This window comes from Plectrocnemia conspersa, unplaced genomic scaffold (assembly GCF_051122295.1).
Source record: "Plectrocnemia conspersa isolate PC_06_02 unplaced genomic scaffold, ASM5112229v1 ptg000003l, whole genome shotgun sequence".
NCBI lineage: Eukaryota > Metazoa > Arthropoda > Insecta > Trichoptera > Polycentropodidae > Plectrocnemia > Plectrocnemia conspersa.
In genome coordinates, this window is record NW_028277167.1 from 16,027,145 (window position 1) to 16,054,670 (window position 27,526).

The 27,526-nt window shown below is 36.8% G+C and overlaps 3 protein-coding genes across 8 annotated transcripts; 2 read left to right on the forward strand and 1 right to left on the reverse strand.

The window, feature by feature from the left end:
- Positions 1–3,227: 3,227 nt before the first annotated feature.
- On the forward strand, positions 3,228–8,034 carry LOC148236761 (Krueppel homolog 1-like). 3 transcript variants are annotated; one of them, XM_088182251.1, is made up of 2 exons: positions 3,228–3,392; positions 6,348–8,034. In XM_088182251.1, exon 2 carries the CDS (start codon positions 6,362–6,364, stop codon positions 7,652–7,654), a length of 1,293 nt encoding a protein of 430 aa, XP_088038377.1. In that variant the 5' UTR covers positions 3,228–3,392; positions 6,348–6,361; the 3' UTR covers positions 7,655–8,034. The 3 variants fall into 3 exon arrangements, with proteins under 3 accessions (XP_088038377.1, XP_088038379.1, XP_088038378.1); XM_088182253.1 differs by lacking the exon at positions 3,228–3,392 and adding an exon at positions 3,984–4,268; XM_088182252.1 differs by lacking the exon at positions 3,228–3,392 and adding an exon at positions 5,898–6,278.
- Positions 8,035–14,348: 6,314 nt separating this feature from the next.
- On the forward strand, positions 14,349–15,674 carry SmB (small ribonucleoprotein particle protein SmB). Its single transcript, XM_088182254.1, has 3 exons — positions 14,349–14,418; positions 14,764–15,361; positions 15,440–15,674. Exons 1-3 carry the CDS (start codon positions 14,416–14,418, stop codon positions 15,451–15,453), a joined length of 615 nt encoding a protein of 204 aa, XP_088038380.1. The 5' UTR covers positions 14,349–14,415; the 3' UTR covers positions 15,454–15,674.
- A 2,514-nt stretch (positions 15,675–18,188) lies between these two features.
- Positions 18,189–27,250, reverse strand: LOC148236763 (uncharacterized). 4 transcript variants are annotated; one of them, XR_015809181.1, is made up of 6 exons: positions 27,039–27,250; positions 20,207–22,384; positions 19,913–20,148; positions 19,463–19,836; positions 19,016–19,307; positions 18,189–18,604 (listed from the first exon to the last, which is right to left on the reverse strand). XR_015809181.1 is itself a non-coding variant. In XM_088183536.1 (5 exons), exons 2-5 carry the CDS (start codon positions 22,360–22,362, stop codon positions 18,278–18,280), a joined length of 3,540 nt encoding a protein of 1,179 aa, XP_088039662.1. In that variant the 5' UTR covers positions 22,363–22,384; positions 27,039–27,250; the 3' UTR covers positions 18,189–18,277. The 4 variants fall into 4 exon arrangements, 2 of the variants coding, with proteins under 2 accessions (XP_088039662.1, XP_088039664.1); XR_015809182.1 differs by lacking the exon at positions 27,039–27,250 and adding an exon at positions 25,305–25,583; XM_088183536.1 differs by having other exon boundaries at positions 19,016–19,836.
- Between the last annotated feature and the right edge of the window lie 276 nt (positions 27,251–27,526).

A 27,526-nucleotide genomic window follows, 5' to 3' on the forward strand; every position in this document is an offset into this window, starting at 1 on the left:
TTACGGGCGCCGGTCGAATAAGTTTTTTTGTATCGACTTTTCATACTGACTGCAAACATGTAAAATTTCAATCTAAATTACAATACAAAATTTTGCTTTATGGTGAGTAACTGTACTATCTAAAATACATAAAAATGGAGCGTACCACTACTGCTATTAAAACTAGTACAAAATGTTGTGGCACGCTATGTGATTTTATTTGGCTCTGTACAATTTTTTACTGGCGATTTTTTTTAGCTCTCAAGTCGAGACTAGCCAACAATTTTAGCATTGTGACCCGCGGAAGATTTGAAAATGGCTCGCTTTGAATCTTAGGTGGGGAACAATTAATAACCCAACAAATATAGATATATTCCAATGAATGTAGAAAAAAATCCAATGAATATAGACAATTATTCCAACGAAATCATGCCACGAGTCATTATTGCGGTTTGCGTATTATTTATGCGCCGCTTATATTTTTAACTTTGCGAATATCAGCAAAACGACCTTGAAACGCAGACCGTCCTTGCGCTGTTTACATTCGACATACAAACACATAGCATAAATAGATCTCATAATTAGTATCAATTAACCGCTATTCGATCGATAGCGCCATCGAAATTCGCAAAGTCGACATAATGTGTATGGGTATTATTTGGGAGCGTTTGATCAGACCGGTTGACGACCGCTGCCGGCTACACGAGCCGGTACACATTTGACTTTGGTTGAACTTGCGTCGCTTGCAGACGGCTATCTGTGTTGGGGAAGGTTATACTTGGGCAGTGCACCGGCGGCCCAGCACCGCGGCCCGCGGTTCCACGTGCTCACGGACGAGGGTCAACGACCACTCTCTTTTTCATCGTTCAAGGCGAACCCGGCGCAACGTTATCCCTGCGTGCGCAATGGCGTACTTGCGCGTGCCGAGCGGGCATTCATAAATATAATATTTATTTAAAACGCACTAAAACACAATGCTCACGTATGCGCGGGCGGTGTGTGGATAAATTTGCCATGCTTGGGCATTTTATTCTAACTTGCGCGGCGCACTTTTAATTAAAATAAATTAGAAAATATATAATTTTATTTATTATTTTTTTGGACCTTAACCTATCACTGCGCACAAGCCCACTACCACCTATTGTTTATACAACACAGGTTTATCATTTTTTTTTATTACGAAAGAAAACATCAACGTTATAATGTAAATAATCTTATAGCTTAGGCTTACCATAAGTATAATGTTCCAAACTGGGCAGCTAAAAAAAATGTTATCTTTATAATTTGCGATGTTGAGGAAGTTTTATAAAAGGTCATCTCGGAAAGTTTTAATCATTTAGGAATGTTACGGGAGCTAAAAAACTCAACTCAAAAATATTGTAAAACAGGAACAATCCCGGTTGAACCAGGACGCATAGTAAGCGTAAGAATATTATTTATACTAGCAGTTCAGAAATATTTCACAGAACTGCCTATTTTTGATAACAGAGATAACTATGAAAGTGAATACGCCATATTCCTAAAAGTGTTTTATTTAAGTATCGGGTCCTTCTTCTTTATCCACTGGTCATCTATTAGCGAAAACCTTAAATGTTTATATTATGAGCGCATTTATAGAAAGAAGATTGTAATTTTTCTATAAATTAAATAAATTATAATAACACTCAAAATGCAAGAAATTTATTTATTTAAATCATAAATTATTATATAGAAAAATGAGATTTTATTAGATAAAAACGCAATAATACCAATGCCTAATCATAGCAATAGCAATTCAAAATCAGCTATTAATATATTTAAACAAGAAAGAATATCTATAAGAATTAAAACTTGATTTGATTTTATACTCCCTCTTTGGCAGACCACATTACTCGTTATACACCTGATAGTTACAAAAAACATTTCACTTAAACATTACGCTTTTTAAAAATAAATATATAAAATATAAATCAAAAAACAATTACTTGTAGATACGGCTAAATATATAAAAATTACGAAAAGTGCTAAAAACTAGCGGTGGATCTATCAAAGAAATGCACACACATATGTTTTTTAACACAAAATAAAAAAGGAGCTTTGTTCTCTCCTTATGGTAATCTATATATGAATAAGTTTATTTGTATTTAAAACATTTTCATGACACTTTGTTTGTGCTATTTTTTGTATGACGCGCACAGTCGATGATAAATAAATAAACGTATAAATCATTTTTCTCATCTAGAGAAACCAAATGCTAGCGAAGCGTGATTGACATAATAGCGCAAAAGACTTATCACTTAATTCGCTCTGTTTTAAGACATCTCAGGTATAAATATCTTATATAGATTGTATTTCTTGTATTTTACCTATTAATAGACTTATTTTAAAGCTCTAAACTGAAACAACTAAAATAACATTTTCATTCGTTTCGGACAATAATGTCAGGTGGAAGCGTAATAAACATCTGATCCTTTCGATGTAATTTTCGATTACTTTTTCGTACATTTCGAGTAGTATCTCAGCTATAACTGTTTTTAGGTGCTCCATCGTTCCAGGTTTGTCGACGTAGACACGACTCTTAGCGAAACTCCACTAAAAATCAAACAACGTTAAATCGCATGATCTTGGCGGCCAGTTGATTTGCGCCGTCTTATTGGAACCACATGTCTTCCACAAAAATATCGTCGATTTCGTGGCAAAACAAATCGGTTATCATGCGCCTATAGCGCTCACTATTGACTGTTACAGTCCGACTTCGATGTTTTCAAAAAAATTAAGCCCTATGACGCCACTTGACCACAATGCACACCAAACAGTCACTTTTTGGACATGTAATGGTATATACGGCAATTTTGCTTACTATCATACCCAGAAAGGTGGAAATCAGAAAATAATGCGGCAAAGTAAGCCACAAGAATTTTAGTGAAATGCTGCTGTGAAACCGGGATGGATGGTAAGCCTACTTATAAATATTATTATTGCACTGACTTAGATTTCTGAATCAAGTATAGGATTTTGTATGAAAACATATAAAAAATAATTTAATTTAAAGTTATTATTGTAAAATAATAAATATGCTGAAATAATAGATTACCTGTGAAAGAAGTATAGGTTGTGCAAACAAAGTGTATTTTACGTTTCTTACGTATGATAATTATCAGTAGTATTCTGTTCCGCATGCACGTACAACGTTACGCCGTGTAGCGGGCCGCGGTGCTGGGCCGCCACGTGTATTCGGCGCGCGCGCGCCCTCCTCGGAGGTAAACACTACGCTGAGTCGCGGTGCCCTAGGCGGTCGGTTCACCATGTTTTCGTCGCCGTCGTCCGCGACTGTCGTCTCTCGCTGCGCCCCCTCGGCGTCCTGCTGAGTCCTCGTCGCACAGCTACCCTGCGTTTGATCTTTCCGCTTCCGCTTTTCTCCGGCGACCTTTCCGGTAAGATCGATACTTTTTTACTCGCGACCTCTACGACCTCTCCTCGCCCGATTTTCCGGATCGATTTTCCGATTTCGATTTCGAACGCGCTCTGGCAACCCTGACCTACGAGCGCAGATTCCGAAATAGAAACGCGCTTTTACATAACTCAAATTGCGGTAGGATCGCCGCATAACAATACGCTCGCCATGTTCTATCCGTCGAATCTTCTACGTTCGACATTTCGTCGTCTTTCCGGGTAAACACTTTTTTAGTCATCTTTCCTGAAAGAGAATCGTTTAAAAATAACATCTACGATCCGCGACCTCGATTCGCGAAAAGTCGTTTCGTAATGCGTCGATTCGATTTACGCACGCGCTCGGGGCGGAGCGAAAACCGGGAAGCGCGTAAATTCGGGAGCGTCGTTCGATCGGGGTCGCGCTGGATTCGAACCGCCTCGGGCGGGATTCGCAAACGCGCGCGCGCGTCGGGCTCACGGCGCTGAGCGTTGCCCAGGTCGGCGATCGCGCTCCACGTGGCGGCCCAGCACCGCGGCCTGCGCGGTGCTCGGCCTCTCCGCGCCGCGGTGCTGGGCCGCCGCGCCCGCCGCTCAATGGGCCCGCGACATGCGCCACCGCCGTATCTCGACGCCCGTTTATCGGCGAATTCCTCCCGTTTCGCGACAAGGCGCCCGCGATTTTCGCAACGGCCGGGTCGGGTTTCGAGGATTCGCGGGTTCGGCGACCTTCGCAGGTCGGATTTCTGCAAACCGACGTCTATTTATAAAGGCCAGAAAAAACATGTGCGTTTTTTGATCACTACGCCGCTACGCAAAAGCCTCGTCCGGCGTTTTGCTATCTATTCGAACCTCCACTACCAAAGAATCGAACTGTAGTGGTACGTTCCAACAAAATAATATATTTATATCCCACGCAACATATTTTTTCATCACCATAGTAGCAATAGTATGTTTACACACCTAAAATATATAAAATTATTTTATTGTGAATTTTCGCTCTCTTGTATATCATATTCCGTTTTTAGTCAATTCAATTTTTTTAAGCTCCATCAACAATAGGCTCAATATTTATCACGATATTTTAATACTTCTCAGCAGTAAATAAATCTGAATCATTTTTAATCGCAATATCATTTTTAAATTTGCTTTCGATTTCGCCACTATAATCCATGTTTATTAGATTGTCTTCAGTTTATTCATTTTCACGCGAAAATCATTATTTTACAAATTTTGAAAACCATTTTTTAATTAATCCGTTATGCTTATTAGTTTTAATAGGACGTGATTATCTCTAGTATCTATTTTTAGTCTTTAACCTGTTCAACGCCAAGCAAATTTCTATGAATTTGCTCTGTAGGCCACCATTTTCAACCCTTTAAATTATTATGAAAGAGAAACATTATTTACCTGGAAAATCACTGTTTACTTTCCTTTTTATTAATTTTAACATAAAAGTGAAAAAAAAGCACAGAAATAACAAGTTTTAAAAACCACTGTCAGGGCTGCCACACACAAATATTATATGTAATTTATATTGTATGTTATTTATATTATATGTTTTTGGTTGTTTTTAATATTTGTATGGGACACGATAATTTCCGTTGTTTTAATCAAAATCTTTTATCAAAATGGCAGCTACTTCATATATTTAAAAATTTTCAACTATGTCAAAAATTTTTTAAAATAGTAAATATGGCAATAATGTTATAATATAAACAAAAACAAAATTCAAATTCAAAAAATGTTTTTTTTTTACAAAACCTTGTGTTTTTTTTATCATTTAAAAAAAATATTGTAGCAGCCCTAACAACGTCTGTATGCTCGATCGTAAATAATAAAAGAATGGTTCAAAAATTGCACATTTTAACGATCACATTCCATTTAATAGATGTCTCTGTATTAAATTAACGAAAAAAAAATCGAATTTATTAATAAATGTGTCCGTAATCACATTTGCGTGCCTGCACGCGCTGGCACTTGACGGTCCGACCGCTTTGGCGTGCGGGCACGTCACTGGCGTCTAAGGGGTTAAAGGCAATAAAGTTTGCTGCGGTAATATTTTTAATTGGAAATCGTCATATATTTTTATACAGTGTTTACTTACTTATCTAGTATTTTTTTAATATTTATAAAGTGAAATACATAAGTCGAAGCATAGAACAGTTTCAACAAATAAAAATACGCTTAAATCAAGACTTAAAAAACTCAAAACATAAATAGAATATAAAAAAGACTACTCGCTACATTTTTATTTTTGCGGATTGTCCTAGGAATATTATTATACAACTTCACACCTCTGTACAATTACCTAGCTATCATTAAAATTAAATTGTCTCTTTTTCTAGTATTAAACAATAAGTCTCATCAGCGATGAAATCAAATTTTCAAAAAATATAAATTGCAAATATTTTTTTAGTCATATATAATTTACTCATATATAGATTTATAATATAATATACGAAGTGTAAATTCATATAGATACAATTAAATAATCATACATATGACAGCGAACGCGCGATAGATACTCAAAAGCCATTGCGCCGTCAGGCCGCCGACCCGAATTTGCGCTTTCGTTCGGGGTCGCAGGGGGTGGTTTCGCTTTCGCCGCGCGCCCCCGACGTCAGTTCGGGTAGGTCCGAACGAGACCAGGCGAGGAGCTCGGGGAGCGGGGGCGGCGGTCCTGACCTGCCGCGGCACGTGTCGCAGCGGCCGCCACGTGCGCCGCCGCCCCCCGCCTCCCGGGCTCCCGCCCCGCGCTCTCTCGGAGACTCGTAGCGCGCGCATTCTATCGCGAGCCTCCGACCGAATCATGTCCGAGGAACTCTGGGAGAAGCAGCACAAGGAATGGATAAAGAGCGTCTTTATGCAGAGAGGCGAAGAAGCTTCCGGTGCGCTTCTCTCCTTCCGCGCGAATCTCTTTACGAGCGCCGCTGATTCTTTGATTTTCTTCTTTGCAGATAGGACGGAAGAGATGGTCGGTTCTTACTACGCGGCTATGCCCTCCTTGGAGCGCGCGGAGGCCGCCGCCGAGGGCGGCGACGTGGAGGTCGCTCCTTCGGCTCCCGCGGGCGTCGACTCTCCCCCGATCGCCAGCCGCCCTCCCGGAGGCCGCTTCCGCTGCCAGCAGTGCGGCATGAGCTTCGCCACGAAGAGCGCCCACACGAGCCACGCGCGCTCTCACGGTGGAGTCGCGCCCCCACCGGGCCCCGGGGGCGCGGACCCCTACAGCTGCGACGTGTGCCGCAAGACCTTCGCCGTGCCCGCCCGGCTCGTGCGCCACTATCGCACGCACACCGGCGAGCGTCCCTTCAAATGCGACTTCTGTGAGAAGATGTTCAGCGTGAAGGAGAACTTGCAGGTGCACCGGCGCATCCACACCAAAGAGCGGCCGTACCGTTGCGAGGTGTGCGGCAGAGCCTTCGAACACAGCGGCAAGCTGCACCGCCACATGCGCATCCACACCGGCGAACGACCTCATGCTTGCTCCGTCTGCGGCAAGACTTTCATCCAATCGGGGCAGCTCGTCATCCACCTCCGCACGCACACGGGCGAAAAACCCTACCGCTGCGCGGCCCCCGGCTGCGGCAAGGGTTTCACGTGCTCCAAGCAGCTCAAAGTGCATTCGAGGACGCACACGGGCGAGAAGCCCTACCACTGCGACATTTGCTTTAGAGACTTCGGCTACAACCACGTGCTGAAGCTGCATCGCGTGCAGCACTACGGCGCCAAATGCTACAAGTGTACTATCTGCGACGATACGTTCAAAAGCAAGAAAGAGATGGAGTCTCACATCAAAGGGCACGCGGACGATATAGCGGAGCCGCCGCCGCGCGAGGAGGTGCCTGTCGTCTACGAGGCTACGCCGGACAGTTCCCCGGGTCTGGACCCGGCGCTGTTGGCCGCCGCGGCCGCCGCAGCCGCTTCCGAGAATTCGTCCCCCTTCTACGACAGATTCGCCGCCGCCGGCCGCGTGCGTTACTTCGGACCGCAGCCTCCGACCGAGCTGCGGCCGACGCTGCAGGCCGACAGCAACATCGTCAAGTGCGTCGAGGCGGCCCTTCAAGTGGCGGAGGACGCCGTCGCCGCCATGACTCCGCCCGGATCCACCCCTGAGCGCTCCTCGTCTCCGGACGATCCGCTCGACCTGGTCTCGCACAGAGACATGCTAACGCTGCCCCCGCGCAAGCGGAAGTTGTATATGAGCCAGATCGAGACTGCGCCGGTCCGCATGAACTCGGTGATACAGTTCGCGAGGGCGTCCTGAGCGACGGGCGCCGTCTCCCCCGCGAGGGGTAGCTAAGACTGATCTTGTCGAGTGTTTCATACGATTTGTACGTTTGTAAACTTTCGTTAGTTGTTACGGGCGGCGAGCCCCTCCGACCCGAGGGAGTTCCGCCGCTAGATTCCTATAGTATTCCACTGTAACGCCGCTACCTCCGCAAACGCGACTGTGAACTTAATTTATTGAGCGTTTTTATAGTAGTTTTTAATCTTAAGCGAATATTTTTATTATGCGCGCGAGCGAGCCGAGATCGCCGCGTCTTTTCGACGATCGGTTGTTTAATTCCTTTATGTTTTTACATCTTTTTCAAATATTATTATGTATAAATTTATTTATGAAATTATTAAACGGCTATTAATCGACGCGATCGTTTCATTCACACCTATCCTGCGATTCGTCGACACTAGCGCGTGGTCCACTACGAGCGCTACGACAAACGGGCGAACGCATAAGATGAGTTGCAGCGTATGTATTCGTCTACTTAGTGCACGGGCTCCCAACCTTTTTCATGTCCCGCACCCCTAATTTTTTTAAATATGTTCTCGCACCCCCCTAAAACAGTTTCTAAAAAAAATACGAAAAAGTTGTATATTCAAATAATAATAAACAAAAATGAAACATGGAAATAAAAAATTATTACAAAAATTTACGTTTGCATAAATCTTTTAAAAAAAAATAATGACTTTCTGTTCCTGTATATTGGTTAAGATTTTTCAAATAGTGGCATTTTGTTGCTAATAGCAATTTGCATATATGTATGTATGCTTGTGCATTCAACCAATTCCTTAATTTTGTTTTGATTGACTCGCATGAATATGTCGTCGCAAGTGGGATGAGCGCAGTTAGTGCCTTTTCACTAAGTTTTGGGAACATATTGCCGAACACCAATATTGTTTGAAAATATTGCTTTCAAACTGCATTTCAAGAACACGATTTGTGCGCAGTTCTAAAACATCTTCTTCCGACATATTATCTAATTTGAAAAAGTGTGTTATCCATGTTTCTGAAGTTTTCAGATTTTCTCCTTTAAAAATACCCATCAAATGACTAATATTTCCAAATGATGATCCACAATTTCTTCACATAAACTTGGAATTAGAGGCTTATTGTTATCGACCATTTCTTCGAGTGATAGAAAATAAGAAAGATTTCCTCTTCTAACTCGTCGACACTAAAGTTGTAACTTTTCTTTGAAACCATTTATCTTTTCACAGCATGTCAATATGTTTACATTTTTCCCTAGGATAGATACATTCAGGTCATTCATACGAGTGAAAATATCACTCAAAGAGATTTTTTATTTGGTTGGATTTTTGTAATTCCACTTCTCAAACCTTTACCTTTAACCCTTTCACCGCGGCTGATATTTTTGCGCACCATTTCGAAATTTATTAATAAACATATTTATGCCATATTTTAAAAAATATGGTTTAATAAATTCAAGTGATTTACAGCCTTAAATTATACTAAATAATCATGTTGTTAGGCTCAAAGGTTTATGGCACCTTGAGGTGCCCCAATGAGTACTGGCGATTTTCTTGATGACTTCTATAGAAGCCATCCAAGATGAAAGGGTTTGCGCAGTATACTGTATACCGCACAATCACGAAAGCGCGGCCTATGTGATCTTTTCAATGTCAAAGATTTGGTTTGCACAAACCAGTCCTGAACAGTATTGTTCGTGCGTGTGGAAGTGGTTCGAATCGCGTCTTCAGTCTTGAGTCTGTTTGCCGCTCAGTTGTGTGACGTGTTAGTTCTTATCGTATTATTATCATGTCCGACGTACGGTCCTATTCTTAATCATTTTTAACGAAATTCATCGAGCTCTATGAATCGTTACTGGTATTATGGAAGGTCAAAAGTAAGGAGTATTCGGTCCGTAATAAGAAAAACGACGCATATAATCAAATGATTAGCATATCAGATTGAAGAGAAATAGCAGTTGAAACTCTAAAGTCTTTGTATGACCTTCCAGTATCTAACAATTTTAACGTGCAACTCAATCTCTCACGAGGTGATATAGCTTCACTCATCACAGTATTTTATCGGTTAATTGCTGGTGTCACCAATGGTAGTAGTTCACTGTAGGCGGTTTTGTCCATCTCATATAATTCCTCCAATCATTAGGATCTTCTAGCAAATCCTTCATTAAATTTAGGTGCACGTTTATTCTCAGCAACCAAGTTTTACACCACTTTAACTGTCGACTTTTATTATTAACACTTTTTCTTATCAACAAACAATAAAAAAAACTTGAAACAAATGAACTTCGTCACTATGCAACATGACTGAAAAGTGGATCGATGTCGAGGATTTGAGGGTTGTGCTTGCTTGCCAGCATCGTGACAAACTGTTTCGTATAGTTTGCGCAAACTACCGTCCAGGCAATACTTAAAAACTGCACGTGTAGAAGCCGCTTTAGAAATGCTTTGACTTCTTCTCGCAGTTTAAAAATGTGCGTTAAAGCATTTCCACGTGTCAGCCAGGTAACTTACGTATGAAAAACCAAATCCGAATGACGAAATTCTTCACGGAACAACTGAGAGAAGCGATGGTTCAGAGCGCGACCCCTAATCCAGTTGATGGTCTTCACTGAAGTGTCAAGGACTTTTTTCATCTTTGGAGATAATGATTTTGATGACAGAGCATGCTGAGAAATAGCAGGGGCACCATCAGTACACACACAACCAATAATTTGGATATCCAAGTCATACTTCGTAAATAAGTCCTTCACATATTGGAATACGTCTTCTCCTTTTATGGTTGTTTTCATGTCTTCAGAACAGGAAATCTTCCATTGGCACCATTATGGACATTAGACATACTTCACCAATGCAATGAGTTGTCAGCAATTAAATAATTCTTAAGCAATTATTTAATTTATTTTAGACAAAAAAAAATGAAAATATTATCTCGCACCCCCTAGAATGCTACCTCGCACACCTGGTTAGAATCCCCTGACTTAGTGGAAAGGTCTGCGATACTAGCTAGATATATAAACAACGCGAGTGAAACCGTATTACAGGGGTACTAAACCTTTTCTGATCATCGGACCGTAATATTTTTATTATATAATATAATATTATATATTTTCATCTACAATAAAAATAATACACATTGCTATTAATACATTTTCAATAATACATACTTGCGCACTAGAAGGAAAAAAAGTTAAAGGATTAGTTTAAATTATTTCCCAATTCATTTTATTATATAATATATAGTCATTTGCCCATATTCTTTGATCTGTCAAAAACATGAAATACCAATAAATATTTTTTTAATCCTTGGTTGTAACCTAACAGGCGTTATAACCGGGTAAATCAGTACCAATTGGATAAGTCAATTAATGTAAGTATTAACAACCGGATTAGATTATAATTTACAAGCAATAGATGCAGGGCCGTAGCTTAGGAGGGAGCATATGCACCCGGACGCATATGCTCCCCCCCCCTAATATAAGAATGAGGGGAGGCACTGAAAAGAAGTTAGTAATAATCCATATTCAAACAATATATTTGATTTTGCCAGGCATTATTTATAAACTGTGATAAGCATAGTTTAAATTTGGCTGAAACACACTCACCCAAGCAAGATCCGGTAGTTGTCAGTTTTTTCAGAACAGTTGAAAGCATAAACGCGTATTTCTCGTGCTACTATTCGCTAGAAATAATTTTAAAAAAATATCACGCGATTTGCAAACACGCTGGAGCACAAGAATAGAAGCTGTCACAGCTATTCCTCGGAGACACGTTAGTCCAGCGATACTCAACCTGCGGCACGCCAAGCTTGCGGTCCAATACTCGTAATCGTTACGCAATATTTTCAAACATCTGAAATTGTTTTCAAAACTTTGAGTTGCACTAAAACAGCCATGGCCAATCGGGTCCAGCGGGTCACAAGTGGCCCACTTGAATGTTTTGATTGACGTGGTCGTGTATACGCTCGTCAACATATCTCATTTTTTAAGCGACATTGTATTCATTTTTAAAAGAAACGTTATGTATTTATTTTCATTTTTGCTGCCCCCCGAAGTTGGCGCCCCAGGCAACCGTCTGTGTAGCCTGCTCCTCGGGCCGGCCCCGTAAAGATGCTCGGTTTCGTTATGCGGAGCGCTTGTCATTTTAACAAATTATTGTCAATTTGCGTTCTGTACGATTGGTGAAACATGTCAATAGCATAATTTTGGACAAATACTAAGCGTTATTATCAATATTAAATTGTGTAGCTCAAAGTACTAATTTTATATTGCTAATTAACTCTGAGATAAGTATGATAAGTATAAGTGTAAAAAAACACAATTCTATGAGAGTAATTGTGGATTTCGTATTTTTCTAAAGGGAGAAAATTACCCTTTACGCAGTTTTTCAGGAGTTGAGCAATTTGGCAAAATAATTAATTGAATAGTATACGATATTTTCAAAATAAAAAGCAATTGTTGAAAAATAAATTTATAAATGATTTGTTAAAGAAATAATATTATATTCTTACGAATTAATTGACTTAATTTCATTACGAAGATTGTTTTATGTTTGTTTATCTAATTTAATCAACGCATTCTGCATTAAATCGGAAGCAATGATAATGTTTATGTATTATAAAAGGAAAAACTCACTTTTCGGCCTCGGAGGAAAATTTGAGGATTTCATCACGGAGTTTGTTTTATGATTGTTTAACTAATTTAATCAATGTGTTCTTCTAATCCTCAACACATTATGTATATATTTCATTTTCATACTTATAACACACCTAGTTAATTTGCAATCCGATTATTTATATTCAGTCAAATACAACAATGCACATAACGAATTAATGAAAATTATTGTCGCGTAGCAAAATTTTATTTATAAATAATAATTATTTACAACTGTTGTCATGTTACTGTCAGCCATCTTGTTTTATATTTGAATGCTTATTTTTCATTGGTCGAAACGACAGAATGCATTACCGATGCCTCGGAAAGCAATGAAACAAATTCAATTTTTATTTTTATTATTATTTATTATTATAATTAAATATATTTCCTTCGTTTACGTGTATTAATGTACACCGTTCATACAAAGCTATACGACTTACAGAGTAGAATATTGAGCATATAATGTTTCATTTTAAAGCGTGTGCGTTTGGAGGCGACGGCTTAGAACAATTATATATAAGATATTATTATTATTATGTCCAAAACTAGGCGGCAGGAAACACTGACGTGACGGTGGTGGAGGACAGTACATTCTTTTGGTGCACCTCAATAGAAGACGACGGCTGGTGTTGCTTCGTTCACCATTCATTTATATGTATTTAAATAACATGCTAACTATATAATTTTCAATAAAATAATACTGCAGCGGCCCGATCTGTATTTAATTACCACCAAAGTTTATTCGAAGCAAATACAAAAGTTTAATATTGCAAAGATGAGCAGTGTGTGAAAACGTAACGTACGAGCGGGTTCCGGAGAAGTGAAGTTCGGAAAGTACTCTTACTCAAATACTCAGATTCATATTTATTTAAATAAAATGTTTTATTTTCTTTCCTCAGAGAAATGCTAGCTTTCATATTGTAAATCTATGACTTGGACCATCTCGGGAAGTTTGTCATAATGGGGATTCGAAAGATTAGTGAAAGTCAACGTCTATCTTTAAAAAATATATACATTAAAAATATTTCTCGATACTGGAATATCCTAAGATTCAATTTTTTATTAACATATTTGAATTGTGTCCAAACAGCCACAAATGCATATACCCCCAATAAAACTGGAACATGGATATGGGCAAGAAACAATAAAGAGAAAGTTACAGCTTTTGCTGAACATGAAACTAAGGATGATATTGGATGCCCCATGGTTTGTTCCAAATTCATACATCCACCTGAACCCGAATATGGCAATGGTGAAAGAAGAGATCTACAAGATAAACATAATATATAAAGAAAGATTAACAAACCACCCTAATCAGCTTGCGAAAGATTTAACAAAAGTACAGGAAACGCATGAAGAGGAAGGAAATTTTATAAAATAAAGACTAAAATGATATCTTAAGTTGCTAAGCGGCTTCCTTACATTATATCCTTAATTCAGGGGAAGGGTCTTTTAAAAATATGACATCACAAATTTTAATTTGTTCATAAAAAAATCTAATGTATTTTTATTAATTGAAATTTTTAATAAAGCAATTATCCTAAAACATAAAAATAATGTATCTATGTCAGCGTGTGATTTATTTAGAATATATGTTCGTGAATATCCAGTACAACTTCTATTATTATTATTATATAGAATTTGTGGAAGAAATTATTCAGCAACGTCGCTTTTACACAAATACATATCTTCCTTATGCCTTTGTAAATCAAAATAATTTTGATTCTGTGATGATAACCTTGTGACATAGGGTAGGTGGGCTTAAATTTTACGAAAAACTAGTAATATAATTTATGGAAGCCGCCCTAGCATTTAGCATTAAATCGTCAATATTTTGTATTTTTTACTAGAAATATTGCCCGCGTGAGAGTTATTAATTATGTTAATTATGCAGACTGCTTCATTAATAAATATTTTATTATCCATAATTTTCTATATTTTATTATTTTTGGGTTTATTTGTAATTGTGTGTTAAATAATGGTAGATTCCTAACGCGTTAGGGCCAACAGTGCTACCAACTGTGCGGTGTAAAGTTTCGCGTATCTGTCAAAACAACCGCCGCTTGGGCGAAATTTTTCTGCAAATCCGTTCATAGCCGGCTATAAAATGGTAATCCGATCAGTAAAAATATGAAATATTAATATTTAAGCTTTATTATTAAATCATATTTAAATATTTTGCCATTTCGTCGCTTGTAGTCGATACGATTGATGTTTGAAACTTTTACCGGCCGGTGGAGGCAATTTATATTCGCGATTATTAAATGTTTATTTTATTTATTTAAACAACCCTTTTAGCTTACACTAAATTACATTAAAAAACCATTGATATTGTATTGTTTGTTTTTGTCTATCGCCATGGTATATCGACTTTTGTATATATTAAAGTTTATAGGTTATGTCGTACTATGTTCATTAGTGATTTGTTGTATTGAATTTATTTTTTTTGTTTCAGACGATCGGCAAAAATAATAAAATGCTTCAGCACATTAACTATCGAGTGCGAATAGTTTTACAAGATACTAGAACGTTCATCGGTACGTTTAAAGCGTTCGATAGGCATATGAATATGATATTGGGAGATTGTGAAGAGTTCAGAAAGATTAAACCGAAAAATAAAGGACCCGAACGAGAAGAGAAGCGTACTTTAGGTTTTATATTATTGAGAGGAGAGAATATCGTGACTATGTCTATAGAAGGACTTCCGCCTCCGGAGGAAGGCTTACCTAGAGTGCCATTACCTGGTGCGACTCCTGGTCCCGGTATCGGAAGGGCCACCGGACGCGGAATGCCCGCCAACGTCAGTGGAGTACCTGCTGGTCTTCAAGGACCGGTTAGAGGAGTGGGCGGACCTTCCCAACAGCATATGACTCCAGCCGGCCGAGGACAATTAGCCGCTCCGCCTCAGATGCGTGGAATGGGTCCAGGAATGATGGGAGGTCCGCCTCCCGGAATGATGGGGATGCCCCCAGGCATGGGAGGACTTGGTCGCGGTGCACCCAACATGGGCGGTTCTGTGATGAGAGGTCCACCACCGGGAATGATGAGAGGAGGTACCACTACATCTGTTTAGTATTTATGTCAATTAAATTAAAAATATTGTATTTTAATTTTAATGTTTTTTTTTTAAGGTTTCCCTGGATGATTGATCGATTGTGTTTAAATATAATTGTTCAGAGGTTTGTGCTGTGCGGCGAATTTGGTACAATACGATTAATTAATATAAGGACGATTTAACATTTACGAAGTTTGTGATAATTCTTGATTGCAAAATAAATTAGACGTCAATACTATATAATATTTCTCGTTTATTTTTAGTTTTACGTAATCATTGTATTTAATAAGTAAATAAATATGTTTTATTTACAATGCGTTTTCTTTTTCAATTTATTTATCCATATTTATTAGCTAATTAAACATAGTTTAAATCAACAAAATATGTTTTTGGTGAAATGTCTATACAGTAAACTCCCGTTCAACGCGGGGGATAGGTTCTGGACATGATCGCGTTAAGCGAAATTTCGCGATCAACGGGAGATTTTTGAAAAAAAGCATTGTAAAACTCGAAAAACACTATTTGTTAAATAAACATTAATAATAACAAAAAGGCATATATTAAATAATTAATAATTTATTCATTTGGTCCACGTTGCAAAAAGGAATCTAGATTCCCTTGTTTGGTCTCCACGCTTATTGTGCAAAATTTGACGATAACTGGCAAGTAGTGCATTACGGCCACGTTTAACAGCACTCACCCGCTCGTAATTTTCGTCATTCTTTTTTAACAATTCCATGCATTGATTGTGAAGAAAAAGGGCCTTTGCGATGGTTTTAACATTTAAATTTCTTACGGGAACAGGTTCGGGGACGTCATTTTCTATGGGCGTATGGCAGTCCATTTTCTGCAGCTCTTCAATAGTCAAGTCCATAAATAGATTTTGTGTCATCCAAGCCTTATGGTTGCTTCGCCAAAAAAACCGATAATTTTTTTTTAGAGTAACCTATAATGGCACGAAGATTTTCTGATTGGTAGTTCAACAAAGGTTTCAATTTTAATTCTCCAGATGCATTTCCACCGAGAAGAAGAGTTAGACGGTCCTTGGATGCTTTAAATCCAGAAGCAGTCTTCTCCTCAATGGAAATAAACGTATGTGTTAGCATTCGTTTCCAATAAAGTCCAGTCTCATCCACCTAAAAATTAAATTTGGTGAATAATATCCCCTTTCTACAATTTCACGGAACTCCATTAAATATTTTTTAGTTGATTCTACGTCTGCACTAGCCAATTCACCAACATTTTAAGGTTATGAAAGTTTGATCGTTTTCTAAACCGACCAAACCAACATTTGCATGCTTTAAATACTTCTTCTCCTCCATGTTGAGATTTTAAACGATCTCAAAGACTAAGTGATTTATTCATTCATTCAAATTATTCAATATTTTTTTTAAATTATCGGTAGCGATATAACGAATCCGCACTCGCCGGGGTCGCGATGGACCCCCCCTGTTCATCGCGACCCCGCATTAGTAAAAAAATAACCTGAGCGAGTTCATATTTATAAGGAAGTAAAAAGTACCCCAGGATTCAAGGCATTCAATAATCACATTGCACTATTTTGTGGAAGTTATAGCTGGGAATAAATTGAAACCATTAATGATTCATTACTCAAAAAATCCATAAGCATTCAAAGGAATCATTCAAATTTTAGAGGAACTACTTTATTTATTAATAAAAGAGTTATTAACTATAAAAGGTTTGTCATTTAACTGTTGGACAGAGCAGTGAATATTCTATGAATAACTCCCTATATATTAACCCTTTAACCCCAATCTTTCACTGTTTTGAGGTACACCAGTAGTAAATGTGTATAAATTAACTCGCTACTCAATGGGTTAAATTGTTTTTAACTATGACAAATTTTCACCCCATGGATAACTCTCTGCAACGAATCTATTTAAAAGCAGGACTATATAAATTGGCATCATATATATTTTTTCATCTATTTCGTTTTTTAGCATTTATCGCAAAATGCTAAAAACACATGTCTAAAAATTAGTCATTGAAAAAAACTTTTTATTTTAATATTATTTTTGTGTTACAAATAAACGCTCTCGACCAATTTCGTTTTGTAATTTTCCTGTAAATATTATTATAAACAATTAACTCGACCGAAACACAAAACATATTGTATACCGCAGGTGCAAATCCAGAGGGTCACGGTAAAAAACTCACAATGTTTTTTAATTCACATATATTTTATAAAATGCTTAAATAAATGCAAAAATAGACATATTACACACATTTAAATTATTCCATTGTTTTCTTTGACGTCTTTTTAAAAAGGTGCATATTTGAAAATGCGATTCTTTTGGTCGATCAACGAATGGTTTCCAAATGTATTATTATTCCTGACCTATCATGTTTTTATTGTTGTTTTATTTTATTATTACACTTACACTCTTATTGTAATTTGTATAAAACAGGCAGTGACTATACTTTTCTTAACCATTAAAAACTAAATAAATATATATAGTAGTTGTTTTGAAATTTATTAGAATAACATATTTTTACTGTATCAAGTAGCTTCTGCTTTTAGGATGTGATTTATATTTTTAGGATTTTGTTTTTATATTTCTTACCGTTTTTTACCTCTATTTATACATGTATCTAATATGTTAACATTAATTAAAGAAGTAATGTGTTATTTCTGTAATTACTTAACATGTAATATCTTTTCTGATTGCCAAATAATGCAACTGATTCAGCGTCTTCAAATCGATGAATTTTACGATATTGCTAAAGCATTTCGTATTAGTAAGATTAGACATATTTGTTGATTGATGAAGATTATGTAGTCGAGAAGTTAAAATACATAATTATAAATTTCGACAATTTTATTAAAATTACATGTATTAAAACATTCATTTTATCATAACATAAATACATTCGTGTAACAGTCATTGATTATTCAGTGGCAATAGTTGCACTTCGGATGGCACTTGTTTCCGTTGATGCCGCACTGACACCCCGCCGATGTGTCTCCCTTTCCACTCGGGCCCCATCTCGGTCCTCTCGTTACCCAGCAGATTTCAGTTTTGCACATGGAGCAGCGTACCCAATCACAGCCCCATTTCTTCATCATGATCACTTGGCACGAAGGACATGCCAGAGCGTCTCCCTTCTTCACCATTTCGTCCAGCATGTTCTTCGTTTGTTGACCTTCACTCTTGGACGGTGTGTTGCTGCTTTTTATTTGTTCTTGGTACTCCTTGCAGTTCTTGTCTTCATGGATCACCTGTTATAAATGAATGTGGTAAATTTTATTGTCCGAATAATAGTACTTAATTCTCCACAAGTGCATAATCTGACCAAAATATTGTCAATCAATTTATCATTATGATTAAATTAAAATGCCAAAATGCCGTGTATTTGTATTAAAGAGTCAGAGAATATCACGCATTGGATTACAATTAATTATTATGGTTAAGGCTGCATGGCAGTAGCAGCAGGGCATGAATCAGGTTCATGTGCAAGTGTCCCATGAATATCTAAAATTTAATGTTTGAGTACACTCTAATAGATTTCTTTTGGAAAATGCCACCATCTGATTAAAGTAATACAATCCATATTTGCAATATTTAAATGGTTTTTAAAAATTTCTGTCAATTCTGATAGAGTGCGGTAAAATCTTATGTTAAATACTCACCTGACAAGTTAAGCAATTGTTCTTGTTGCACGCTGGACATTGGAATTCGTTAACGTTATCGTCGAATATGCACCAGCCTTTGCAGTCGGGCGTTTTGCAATGGAACGTGTTTTGTATTTTGTTCTCGGCGAGCTTCACCGACTTGGCCAAGTGTTTTTCGTATACGTTCTTGTCGACCAGCGCTCGTATCTCTCTCTCTTGAATGATGCTCTCGCACGAGTAATTGTCGTCTCTGTACGGACATTTCAGTTCGGCTTCGTCGCTGTGCTTAATGGTGTTCTCTAGACACTCTCTGCAAAATGAATGAATGCAATCTCTGAGCGTGACGCCCGTCAGCGGTTCGCAGTTTAAGAAACATATTGGACATTCGAAGGCTTCGACGTTGAACACCAAGTCTCGATTATCCAAACTTAAGAGTTGCTTGTAATGAGTTGGAGGGTTGCTAACCTTTTCGTTGTTTTCTTTGGTAATCTCCCCGGGGTCTGGACGCTTGCCGCAAGCGCTGCACAAAGGACTATGCAAACTGTTAATCAGGGTGCAATCGGTGCATATCCAAGTGTTTTTGGTGACGTTTTTTAAAGCTGGACTGCTTGCTGGAGGGATGAAGATTACGGACGGACTTTTAGACAAATCCAAGATGGGAGGTTTAGAGATTGAATTAGATATTTCTGGTTCCAAGATCTTCGGAGGCTGATTGTTTTCTTCTATTGTTTTAGATGTACTCGGCTTTGGTAGGACATCTTGTTTTGTTTCAATATTTTTTGGATCGACGTCTTTCGGTTTTTCAAATTTAGATTGCTCCACTGAATACGTTTTCTTGTCTGAAAAATTATTATAAATAAAGTATGAAAGTTATGAATTTTATAATAGTCTTTGAAAAGCCATTCGTATACATACCTAAAGCAATAACATACAAAAACAGCTGTGTTTCAAAATTGTTTTGATTATATTTAGATAAGAGTTCGTTATCGTCATCGGCGAGTTGTTTTCCTATGATCCATCTTTGTGTTGTCATTGGAATGTTGAGTTCTTTTTCAACTTTAGCTTTTAACTCTCCTATTGTAGCATTTTCTAAAATCTGAAGAGGCAGAGGTCCTTGATGTGAGAACTGATCTTCGATATAGACATTTATTCTGAAAAAATTAAATAAACACATCAAAATGTATCAGTAAATATATTTCAATAACGTACCTTTTAAGATTGACTAGTTTATTATTATTATTAGGCGAACATGTGACTAAACAACTGACTTTTAACATTGCTAAGTCTTTCGCTAAGTTAGCAGCTGCTACGTCGTCACCATCGGCTATAGCTTGTTCTAGCTTCTTCAACAAAATATTTGTGTTACTCTTGATATTGTTTTCATCATTAGTCTTACTTTCGATTCGATTTGATTTAGCTTCTGCAAGATTTGAATATAGAACAGTTTTTTGAATTTTAACTTTATCATCGTTGATAGTGCTCGGCTCATTTGTACGTACTACTACACAATTAGTTTGTGCAAAACTACTGACTTTATTGTTGTTAGATTGTATCTTTTTTGACTCATCTGCGAGCTTTAGGTTATTACCGTTTTTTATGTGTAAGATGACGTTGGGTGTTTTGATGAGATTTTTTGATACGTCTATTATTTGTAGAGCTACCGGTTCGCTCTGAATGATTGGTTTTTGAGGAGCTTCTTTGATTTCTTTAATAGCGTCAGTTTTTTGCGGTTTTGGTCGTTTGGGTAGAGAGTTTTTCATTTCTTTCAATATCTCTTTCAATTTGAGTTTCTCTTCCATGTACGATAGCTTTTCAAGGTCTTGTTCTGTCGGTTTATTGGCTTGCGTTTCAGGATCTGTAGTGGAAGATAGCCCAGGAAGCGCTGAAAATATTTCCGCTTTAAACGATTGAGATATCTCTCCCTCGCGTGGGAATTTCGGCGAAAGTGGAGCTCTACTCAACGGTGATTTATTATTATTGCTCTGTTGCACCGGCGCGTTATCGCTAGTTGCATTCTTGAACAGTTTTACGTGTTCATTGAGCTTCGGGCTTTGACTCGGGATATTTTTAGATTTCATATTGATTAACTCGCCCGTGAGTCTAATTTCGTTGTTATTGTTGTTGGTATATTGGTGGAAATTCGGCATTTTTTCGATCGGTGCTGCTAATGCGTTGAACTTGGTGATGAGTTCTCTGGTGGCCGATGGTTTATTTTTATTGTTCAACCAGATGGGCGAGTTTGATTCGCCGTTTTTCGCGTTGTTACTCTTATGCTGCTTTATTATTTCGGCGGCTTCTCGGTCCAGTTCGCTGATGTTCGGCAGATATCTAGAAATTCGCTTTTCGCTTTTCTGCTCGACTTCGTTCTTTTCGCCGTTAATGTTCCGTATATTATCGAGCAGTTGCGAACACCTGAAGAAACTCACTTCTGGAAACTCGTGCTTGTTCTTCTTTTTATCGCTCTCCGGTGGACTCTTGACTTTTTGCTTGCTCTCGCGTTTGTACCAAGGTCTCGGGGCGTTCTCTACGTCTTTGTTCTTGACGTTCGTTAGTTTGGGATGGTTTTCTGTCAGACTAAATTTGTTTTCCATCTTTTTGTGGTGTATTTCGGGCGACGGCAATGGAGTGATCGTTTCCTTTTTGACTTCTTGTTTAGGCGGCGGTGGAGCTTTGCGCTTTTTTCTGTAAGACCTTATGAAGTCTTGCGTCGTTGGCGGTTGAGGCGCTTTTCTTTTTCCTTTAACGTGAGCCTTAAGACTAGCCGTTTTCCTTTCACTTCTATAACTCTCCAATTCGTTCGCTCTCATCTTACTCAACGACGGCAAACTAAACGTGTCGTATAAAGCGGTTGTAATATCTTCGCCCTCATGTTTTTCCACCGTTTTAATATTATTCTCATTAGCGTCTATGTTAATAGGAAGAGTGCCGCTGGTGTACAAGCTATATTTCTTTCTTAAAGTGATGTTCTTCTCCATGACTCTCCTTCGGTTCCTATCTAAAATTAGTCTAAGGTATGTGTCGGTGTAAGGACCGGGAGAGAAGAATTTCTCTGGCTGCGCAGCATCCCCGTAAGGTTTATATTTGTTTGCGGGCAAAAATGCGAAACTAGCGACAGTAGCCGTGCTCGAAGCGGAACTGTCTTCTTCGGAGGACGAACTCTCGACGTCCGAGTCTGATTCGCTTTGCAATTCGTTTTGTTGAAGGCTCTCCACTTTTTTGAACCAGTTGAGGAATGATTTGAAGCCAGTCGATCGCGGTCTCTGCTCGATCATCTTGTTGGAGTTTATCTTGAAATTGGTCACTTTATCGCCTTTCGCGATTTTCTTCGCCTTGGGACTGTTTTCCATGGCTGGGTCGCGACTCATCTCGGCGTATCATCGACAACGTCTGAAATTGATATACAAATTTAATCAATGTCAGAATATTTCTACATCAAACACTATTACAAAGAAAACTTATGAAACATTTAAGAAGTGAACTTGACAATATTGTAAGCAAACGTTAAAGTAAATATGTATAACTATTAGAAAAAATAAACTTGATAAATTATCATCAACAAATCCTACTCTTTTAAATACATCTTTTTTTTAACTAAAATTTGGCTCGAGGCAATCATACACGATTATGACTCGGATTTATTTTACACATTTATCGTAATGATCGTTCTACTTTCACTAGCTCTAATTCGAAAGGTTGTGATGCTTTAATTAGTGTCTGAAAAACTGTTAAATTAAAGCTTGGAATGTGGAAAAATCAACTACGAAATTGTAAATTAATTAATTTTCCTAGTTGTGTTTAGCAAATATGTGATAAATATTTAGGGGTATTATTTGAATTTTAAGCCCGATTTGAAGAAATCAAAGAACGTGAAAAATATACTTTATACAAGAAGTGATATTTAAATGGAATTCATCAAAATTGAGTGTAACATGGTGCTAAAATAAAAGTATAATGAAGTTGATATTCTGTGTTTTTATTTGTACGTACTTTATTAAAATGCGTAAGTTTGCAGAAAAAATATTAGTTATGTTTGTTAGTAAGTACATACGAGAACAAATTTTTTAAAGACTACTAAGACTTCAAACAGGTCGAGATTAAGAAATGAACATTTATAATTAGTACTGAAGACATCATTATCTCAAAAAGTAACACACCATATAGATAAAAAAAAATGAGTAAAAAACATTAATTTTCTTTGATATTAAAATGTATTTTACCATTATTCAAAAAGTTTTCGGAATAAGTTCACAAAATATATATTTATTTTACAGCATGGTTATATTACATTTATAAACTTACTGTAAGCTATTTTTGTTTGTAAATTTATTCCAAAAACATTTTTGCTAGCTAGTGAAATTATATGAGGTTCTAAAATGTCAGGGAATTTTAATATAACTGTTGAGAAACGTAAGATTGCTGTTCAAATCTAAACCAAACCTAAACAAATTAACTAACAAACTTGAAATAATGAAAGTTTTTAAACTAATCAGTTTTGAACTCTCATTATGTTGGTATTTTATCAAATGATTTAGCATCATAATTCTGTTAATCTATTATCACGTGGAAATACGCGTACCAGATCAGCTGTTTGTGAACAAATACAGTTTTACTGTATTTGTTCATATTGGATATTGAGCAGTGAAATTGTAAGTCAATTGATTGATACATTATATTTATACTAGTGAACATTACTGTAACAATTTCATAAATTAAAAATGATGTAAAAAATAATTTATTTCAATTAGAATTAGAAGCTTTTAAACATCCGCCATATTCATATGAAATTACACCTACAGATTATCATCATTATAAATCAGAGCATTCGCTTCGGAATAAAAAAATATCTATTGAATATATTCTTGAGTTTTAGTGGAGAGGAGTTGAAAATGATCTAATCTGTCAAGAAGCGTACGTCACTTATTTTTGGATTAGATGATATAATACCATTAGTTTGCCGTTTTTTTGGATACATTTATAAATACTAAAATTATTATATTAACCTATAAAAATATTTTGACTTGACTTAATAAACTCAACAAACTACTATGACTAAATAAATTTAAAGTTAAAATTTTGTGGAGCTTTCTAGTCTTACACAGTGGTGCCTTACGAGTTTGATTCGTTTAATTCCACTTTAATTAACTTACGAGTTTAATTCGTTTCGCGATGGAGCTCGTAATTCAAATTATTCGTATTTCAAATCTATTAAAATTAATTGAAATGCCATTAATCCATTTCAATGGAGAAAATTGAATACAATTGAAATGGTAAATACATACTACCTAAATTAATGATAAAGTTTGTGTTTAGATTACGCAATACGTTTTTTCCCATGTCAAGGCAAATTTAAAAAAAATTTACTCGTATTTCGAAAAACTCGTAAGTCGAGATTCCACTGTATACAAAATATTTTAGTAAAGAAATCTAGTGTATTCACACTAGCTTAAAAAAAGAAAAATATTGCTTAGAATGTAGCAAATTATTGTTTGGAAACAAATTTTTGTCACCAATTATGTGAGAATGCTATTTTCATTGAGCATAATACTAATTGAGGAAGTCTATAAAATACATTTACAAACCACCGCCTTAAAATTTAATTTAAAAATAAAGTATAGCTATAAGACCATTGAGCCAAAGGATTAGGCCATTGAGTTAAAATTAATTTATTTAACCAAAGGTCATTGAGTCAAGTTGTGTGTAATTTACTATTTTAAGAAATTTACATTCAATGGACAGACTTATGATCAGCCCCTTTCTCTTTTCATTTGAATTTAAAAAAATCAGCAATTAAGATTTAAGTATTTAAGATTTCCGAAAAGCTCGGAGCTACTTGAGATATTGGATCGCTGATATTTAGATTTCGAGTAACGTATTCGAATGAACGTGTATATTAAAATAATGATGTGGATTAAGAAGAACCGTTCATGTGTACTGAAATTTGAATATAAAACAAAATAAGGAAAAATAACAAAATTTAATAATAATTTTAAAATGTACTAAATGGAACGAGTCCTTAAATCTATTTTGGCCCTTGAGTCAGTAGTGTAAAACAGAGTGGTGTCAGAGTCAGAATTTTTTGTATCAATTCTTCTTTAAAATAGCATATACATAGTTTGTTTTGGTTATTTCGTATTATATTATTATGTTTTTTGAGAGCGGAAAAAAGTGATTTTTTGCTACTGGTATTGGTGCTAATAATAGAATGCAACTATTCGACGGTTAAGGCGGACGAACGACGCTTTGAGAAATCACCCCAAAGAAAATAGATTGTTTCAGAGAGCTTCGCCGTAAAAGAAACAGAACGAACCGCAAGGAATTTTGGAGTCTGGTGAACATAATCCGAACCAAAATTATCTCTGAGATCGCATATCTAGTTTCAGCAGCCATCGACGACTGCTTTATGCTCTCGAACGCCATGTTATTTCAATATTTCCGTTCGAGACATTACATTGAGACGCGTTTACAAATCATCGACCAAAAGAAACGTTCCGCAAATATATGACTCGCGTCAAATTTAATCTAATCTCAAATAAACAACAAAGAGTACTCGCGTTTGTATTGTCTGGGTAACGATCAAAAAGTGACTAACTTTGTCTTTAGTCTCCAAGCAGGTGCGTGTTGACTCACTTCAAATTGGATGAGTCAGGAAGACAAATAAAACAAGCAAGGAAAAGGGTAAAGTAACCCGCGTCAATTTCCTTTCTAGCACTTCATATACTTAGTATTAACAAATAAACACCAATGGAGTGACCACTTCACAATAAATTAATAAGGTTACTTATTTTATAGAATTTCAATATGACTATAAATATATTTAAAACTAGCCTACATGTATATATGATATTTATAAATTATTATTTTTTATCGGTTAGTTTTTGTCAAAGTACAGCTATCTAATGTTGTAGATGGCTCAAAGATTCTTATCACTGAAAAATGTGTGCATGGTTTATTAGTTAAGGACTACACAATTAATTGTGATTATTCTAAAACTAACGAGAACACTACAGAAAGATGTTTGCAATAAGAGTTTTTTAAATACTCCAAGTCAAACGGATCAAAAGTAACAAAATCAGTTAAACTACAACGGCGACGTTTTCTAAGAAGAACATCAAAACAGAATTTTGACCAATAGAAGAGGGGTACAATAGGTCTAGATGAGTTAAAACACAATCCTGAATTGCAGTTGCACTATATCGGTTGCATGCTAAAAAGTTACCTACTAGGTACTAACTTTCACATGGGCGAACTCAACATGAAAGTTACACTTATAAGATTCTTCGAGATGTTTCATAAACTACCTAATGGGTTGAGCGTTAATGTTAGTTCGTACTTAATATTCTTAAACATGCTTTTGAAACATTATTTGTACACATATTCATATATGTATAAATATAAAAATCATGATTAGAAAACGTCATTTAGGTACGACATCAGAATACATATAATTCAGAAGACTAAGCATGTTACTTCCGCGTATTATTAATATATAAAAAGCATCGTTAAAAAACGATTGAACTCTCCACGACCAATTTTATGACCGATTCACTTCTTTGCTCATGCTTTTTTCACTAAGTGAAAAACGAATTACATTATGCTTTCCATTATTTTGGCTAGAATTATTAGTGCGTTGCAATAATTTTACATTGTGACACCGATAGTTATTACAATCAAAGAAAGAGTTTGCCAGCAAAATAGTTCTTATTTGTTGGCACAACAACTGTGTTTTGAAACACCTTTTTACGATGCAAATTTGAAACGAAACTTTTTTTGGAAGTTGGAGTACTTACAGGAATACCAACCTGTCACTTTTATTTGTTTAATGGCAGCACCTCATTTTACGAAGCAAAATTTGAAATAGAACACTTTCAAGGCTACGCGATATCGTATAACAAGCTTTCAGCTATTATAATAAGACCGGCCTAAAATTAAATTGTGCAACTTTCGCGTGCTCGTCATTTGCGGGTTAATTATACTCCACGCGTGTGACAATACATCACTAATATAACCGAGAGACAAATTAATCACGATTATGATGAGTTACCTTCGTCTTTCCGGTGGACACAAAGAGGTGGGATGGACGCACAATCTGATCCGTCGGACATTATCTCTTGTGATTCATTTACTATTAATAACGCGCATCGCAATCAGCACAAGAACAAAACGGAACACACATTGAGCAGCAGCGAAGAGCGGACACCGATTGGTCAAGTTTAAGTGATCAAACTGTCTCTCTTGCTCTTCGGCGAACCGGACGAAGAGTCTTTTTTTAACATTTAAATATAGAACGACGATAGCGCCAGAGCGGCGCGAGCTGTAACTGTTTCAGCGCTCTATAGCGGCGCCATCTTGAGCTTAGCGCTTAAATTTTACAGGCTATTGCTTTAGCTACGGATATAAACAGTAGTAAAACACTGTGGTATCGGGGCAGCTATGTAAATAATACATTTTCATTTATAATTTAAAATGTAACAAATTGTAACAGCAGAATGAGTAATTTTCTACTCATGCGGAATTACGTAAATAAATAAA

Excerpts from the sequence above, each read along its gene's own strand:
- LOC148236761 (XM_088182252.1), top strand. The coding sequence starts at position 6,200 with ATGTCCGAGGAACTCTGGGAGAAGCAGCACAAGGAATGGATAAAGAGC. Across the intron at positions 6,279-6,347 it reads GAGAGGCGAAGAAGCTTCCG|ATAGGACGGAAGAGATGGTC; the intron begins GTGCGCTTCTCT and ends TCTTCTTTGCAG.
- LOC148236763 (XM_088183536.1), bottom strand. The coding sequence starts at position 22,362 with ATGAGTCGCGACCCAGCCATGGAAAACAGTCCCAAGGCGAAGAAAATC. Across the intron at positions 20,149-20,206 it reads AAACTAGTCAATCTTAAAAG|AATAAATGTCTATATCGAAG; the intron begins GTACGTTATTGA and ends TAATTTTTTCAG. Across the intron at positions 19,837-19,912 it reads TTTGTATGTTATTGCTTTAG|ACAAGAAAACGTATTCAGTG; the intron begins GTATGTATACGA and ends ATAATTTTTCAG.